At 45.2% G+C, this 5,839-nt stretch overlaps 1 protein-coding gene across 2 annotated transcripts in view; it reads right to left on the bottom strand.

The window, feature by feature from the left end:
• Positions 1-229: 229 nt before the first annotated feature.
• LOC106806342 (eomesodermin homolog) overlaps positions 230-5,839 on the bottom strand; it is a 17,963-nt gene continuing 12,353 nt past the window's right edge. The window contains exons 4-6 of one of the 2 annotated variants that reach the window (XM_014808254.1): positions 2,193-2,339; positions 1,836-1,897; positions 230-1,593 (exon numbers count right to left, since the gene is read on the bottom strand). In XM_014808254.1, coding sequence (XP_014663740.1) covers positions 861-1,593; positions 1,836-1,897; positions 2,193-2,339 — 942 coding nt within the window. In that variant the 3' untranslated portion in view covers positions 230-860. The remainder of the gene's footprint in view (positions 1,594-1,835; positions 1,898-2,192; positions 2,340-5,839) is intronic. The other variant, XM_014808260.1, reaches the window with a different exon arrangement.

The following is a 5,839-nucleotide window of genomic DNA, read 5'->3' as shown; positions in this document are numbered from 1 at the left end:
AAAAAAACAATAATAATATAATGCTCGTTCAGATCATTCCGCGCTGCGTTTAAGTGCTGAGGCGGGAATCCACTAGCAAATTACTGGTCGTAAGGGTGTGGGTGATTGACCATCTTCGATAAGCCAATCGTGCTATTATCACTGTTAGATGCTAGCTGTTCGCAACAACGCCGTGATGCTAGAATGATATCATCGATCAACGATAAAATAATATGCAAATAAATCAACGTCACATGACATTCTACCCGAACTGTATATTTTACTCAAAACAGGCGCTCACAGTAGGTATGTACAAATGTCGAGTGATTATTAATATGTACATTTTTAAGGGGGTTCATTATTGGTATGTACATTATTTTTTTCAATGGACGGCAGCATTCGTGCTATCCTAGGTCAACCAACTTGTTTAATTAATAACATATATGTACAAAATAAAGATGATACTTTAAATAATAATAATAATCGACGATAACTAGTTTTGAGTTCTACTATTGTATATAACGACTTACCTCCTTAGAAACAAAGACATAAAACAAACAATACGGCTATAATGCAAGGAGTATGAATCGCAATAAAAGCATAATAACAACGCATACATCTAAAAGAACACGTTGACCGCTAAAGTCGCAAAAAACACACTCACATACATATAGATTTATATACAAACGAGTAACGATTAAAGTCGTATTTTGTTCACCTGAGATACCCCGCTTGCTGTGTATAGTATCCACTAGCTATATTTAAACCGAAAAAAAATCATTCACAGCCATATTCTAAAATTATAACAATAACCATAAATATAAAAAACGTGCCCGAATGACTTCTTCTAGGATTAATTTAAATCAACTCGCCGCGCAGAGTTAGGAATAAAGCGGTGTGCTCTCGACGAGATAATTTCCGCTGTAGTTGCAGCTGTTGCCTGCCTGCTGGTAGCCGCTGGGCACGTACTCTAATGTTTGTTCCGTTTTCAACCGCTTGGGGGCGCCATGCACCGCATCGTCTGATGCTTGCCTACTTCTGGCATGGTTGTACATGTTATGAGAGCTGGATATTGGCCGCGATGCCGTGGCGAGCCACGACCAAGGTCGAATCTCGGTCTCGCTGCCGCCCGCCGTCAAACTTAACTGTTTTCCGTCGCCGAAGCTGCACGCAGACGCATGAATCTCATCAGGCGAGCCTCTCGGTAGAGTTGGACTAGCGTAGGGCGACGTAGTGTAGCCCTGCGCCGCTGCCATTTGCGTATGCGCGCTTTGGTTATGCCGCAACGGGTTGCTGCTGCTGCTGCTGCTGTTGCTGTTGTTGTACTGACGCTGACACGAAGGCGGTTCGTCGCTGTTGACGTACGATGGTCTCATACTGAACACACTCGACTGCGTATAGTTGCTGTTTCGGTGTATAGGTGGCGCTACCGTGTTGGGACTTCGATGGGCGGAGGCTGTCGTAATGTTTGGGTTCTGGTATAGAGTGGCGGCGTTCTGGTTCAAGCTATAAACATTCTGAACGTGTGGGCTTAACTTCGGAGGCTGGCTGTAGCTGACCATGCTCATTGGCGGCGAAGGAGTGAAGCGGTCAGTTGACCTAGAAAGACCAAAACTATTTATTATTATTATTATTATTATTATTATTATTATTATTATTATTATTTATTAACGAGTAAAACGTAAACGCGCGTAACGCGAGACTAGTGTTTAATTCGTTTCGTTTAACATTGTATTCGTCACGCTTATCAGCGTCCTAATTAATTTTGTACGCATGATGATTTTATTGATTAACACCATGCGCTTCATGGTAATGAATTAATGTAATTAAGTATGTCATTTGACACGTTTTCTTACCTTTCGTAATTGTCCCTGAATCCCTTTGCAAAAGGGTTGTAGTCTATCTTCAACTGCGTAATCTGTTTTCGATATAATTAACAATATTTGATTGATGATAACCGATTCATAAGAACCAAACAAGTAATTTACTATTATGTCGTATAATATCATATTATATCACACGGGAACGCGGATGACTAACTAAAATGCGCAAGTTTGTTTTTATTCACTTCTGATAATATCTACATTTCATAAATTAGTCAAGCTGTGCATAGCGGGCATCTGTGTGTACACAATTAATGCTCTTTTCTATTCTCAGCGGTCCGCGAAAAGACCAATTCATGTTCAGCATATTATACTATTCAGATTACTCACGTCAGTGTTTTGGTACGCAGTTACTCCGATGAACTGCGTTTCCGGGAAGCTGTGCGTCAGTAACTTTCGGTGCTCGCGTGGACTGCGCATGCCCACTTCAATTATATGAATGCGAGGCTGGTAGCGATGCATAGAATTCAAGACGATCTGAAATAGGAAATCGTGGAATAAGCAATTTACTTAGAGTTCGTAGCTCTTAGGCTTCAAAGTAAGGGTGTGGATTAGGCCTACATTGTGTGCGTAAAATTACGTCGGAAATAGCTCTTAACATTTTATATACACAATTTGTCATTGAAACTAGTAACACTTGGTATTCTTGCCAATGCGGGACCTTATTAATGGGCAATGTAATTTGTAAGGGTATAGTTTGTAATAGCCTCATTATGTGAGCACTATGAAGAGCATAAAACGTGCGTATGTATGCTCTTAAATACTTCTAGGTTAGCATATCGCATCACCATTTCACATAGTGCCAAAGTGGACACAGTTTATCTGGTATGCTCGTATTACCCACGACGTCATGATTCAAATATAGAATAGGGCTACTATTTCTGTTGACGTAATGTCAATAGCTGAACGGGGGCGTTTATGCCAACATTATATTCCCGAGAATTAAAAACAGGTGAACATAAATTTTCTAAACATTCAAAAAAGACTACTGCACTCGAGCAAGATGGCGCCACATGTCCACAGATTTAGTGCATAATTGTTGCCGGTCGGTTATATATACAGCGTCGGAGTTTTCACTCTGTAGCAGCAGCAGCAGCAGCAGCTCAAACAGTGCTAATGTTGGCGAAAATAACTACCAAGCGACACGATAACACGCTATAGTTTTGCGCGATTTAATAAAACTCAATATTAACGCAGTGCAAAAGGCGGCCACCTTTCGCGGCAGAGGTTATTGTCGCGCGCGTTTAACCTGAAAGGTTACCGAGCGGAGATCGATTGAACAACTCGTGTTAAACGCAACGCGAGGGGGCAACATTGTGGCGCGCGCTTTTGTCACAAAATATACGTGCGTCTCTGTTTGCGTTGCACTCGTATACAGAATTATCTGCAAACAGAGTTATAAGTTATCTATAGCGATTTGATTCACGCGAGGTGGCCGCCAACAAAAACGGCGCTATTAAATATTTAGCGGTGGGATCAGTGAGACAACAGTGCGCAGCGCCGCGGCCGCTTTCAGGTAGCAGCTGACAACACACGCGGCTCGCTATCGGGGCCCGAACCCAAATTTGCGCATGCGATTTAAATCGATGGTTGCTTCAAGGTGGTATTCGATTCTGTCAACTCGGCTGTTTGTCGAACACCTATAGCAGTGGAAGGCGCATACTGTAAGCTATCCGTGGTTTATCAACAACCACTCTGTGTGCTACATGGGCCACGACTTGTCGATCTAATCGTTATGTGTGTGTGTATGTATGTGTGTGTGTGTGTGTGTGTGTGTGTGTGTGTGTGTGTGTGTGTAACGATATGTTGTTCGGCTTGCATAATACTCATCATGCTCTATTGTGTTTTTGCTTTTATACTGTCTTGAGAATGGCGAGTGGCAACTGCGATAATTGGTAGAAAGGCGCATATGGTGAGAAAGAGAGAGAGAGAGAGAGAGAGAGAGAGAGAGAGAGAGAGGAAGGGAGAGGAAAAGAGAGAGGTATCAATACAAACAGTTACCCTAGTTGGTAGGGCTTCTTTCCAGTACACCTATTGTCCGCTTTATCTGTCTCATAAAATATAGATTTACTTACCTCGATGAAAGATTTCACATTAAAGATTCATACCTGCATTCCATTGTTATCGGTTTCCGTTGACGCCATGGTGCCAGAAAGACACCGGGTGTCTTGTACTGTTACTGATTATCCACGTAGCATCTGATACCTATCTTAGTCTTGTCGTACTCGGCTACGTGCCTTGTCTTCAGAAAAGCGACGAAGCGACATTCGGTTTCTTCGAAATATCGGCCCGAAGCAAGGCATTCATGCTGCCTCAACGCGCAGCCAATTTGGATCTATATTCCCTTTTGCAGCCGATCGGAGAGAAGCCTGTGCCATCGCTTCATGTGACGGCGTAGTAATCAGCATCAATGCGAGTACAAACCGAGCGCTACGCTTGCGACCGATAAAACCAGATGCACGTAAATCATGACTGGACAGTATCAGTTCGTTCGCCGCCGCGGCTGCCCCGCTGCCTCGCGATCCTATACAGAAAGACTCGTCGGAGAAGCGGCGTTGCGGCCACGACTTCATTCGTCGGAACACATGCATTCGTCGCTCCCGAGCCGTCGTCGTCGTCGTCGCCGACGTTTCACGCTTTTCGCTGCTCGTCGACGCGCATCGGCGACGTACCAATACCGACAATCGATTATTTCGCCGAGTCAAACGACGATGAGCACATCGGGTGTCATCGCTTCTATCTATCTCAATCTTCTCTCGGCTCCTAGACGCGCCTCGATAAAGAACTCCGTGGGCGAGCTAGCAGTTGACAGAGAATAGAGTATAGAGCTGGCATGCGACTAGTACGTTACTCGCGCGCGAGGCACGGTGTGAACGTTGGTCGTCGTCTTAACGTATAGCGGTTCCGGCGGCCAACGCAGGCGGTCGACGCGCGGTTACACACGCGTCTAGAGCGAACAAACTTCGACGCAGCAGCAGCGGCAGCGGCGGCAGCAGCAGCAGCAGCAGCAGCAGCAGCGGCGGCGGCGGCGACGGCAGCGGCAGCGCTGTATGCGCTACGTCCGGACGATAATAACGAGTATATCCTCAGCTGCGCGGAGCTATTATAGGTGAAGTCCCGCCGATGCTCGCTGATTAACACACGTCTCCTCGTCGCAACTCGGTGGCAGGAGAGACAGAGAGAGAAAGAGAGAGAGAGAGAGAGAGAGAGAGAGAGAAGAAGAAAGAGAGAGAGGAGCCACAACACATACAAACAAGCGCACGCGCGCGGGATCGCACACACACACGCACACGAGCGACGACACACGACACAACGCGCACGAGGGCTACAGCACGCGCGCGCAGTACACACACACCACACGGCGCGCGCGCGAGCACACACACCACACACACACACACACCACCACACACATACACACATACACACAACACACGCACGCACGCACGCACGCACGCAACACACGACATACATACACACACACGCACGCGAACACACACACACACGACAGCACACAGCACAACATCACAAACGGCGCGCACGCAGCACACACATGCACACACACACACACACACACACACTTACACGCACAGCACACGCACGCAGCACACACACACACACACAGCACACAACACACACACACACACACATCACACAATAACATACACACACACATAACGATTAGATCGACAATGGTTATTATCGTGCGCCCATGTAGCACACAGAGTGGTTGTTTATGATAACCACGATAGCTTACAGTATGCGCCTCCACTGCTATCTAAGGTGTTCGAACAAACAGCCGAGTTCGAACAGAATCGAATACCACCTTGAGGCAACATCGATTTAAAATCGCAATGCGGCAAGATTTGGGTTTATTTTTTTTATTATTTTTTTTTTTTTATTATTTTTTTTTTTTTTTTTCTTTTTGTGTATATTTTTTTTTTTTTGTTTTTTTTTTTTTTATTTGGGGGTAGAAGGGG

Source organism: Priapulus caudatus, unplaced genomic scaffold, assembly GCF_000485595.1.
Source record: "Priapulus caudatus unplaced genomic scaffold, Priapulus_caudatus-5.0.1 Scaffold8, whole genome shotgun sequence".
Taxonomy (NCBI): Eukaryota; Metazoa; Priapulida; class Priapulimorpha; order Priapulimorphida; family Priapulidae; genus Priapulus; species Priapulus caudatus.
Note: the sequence above shows the minus strand (reverse complement) of the source record. Positions and strands in the feature narration are given on the sequence as shown.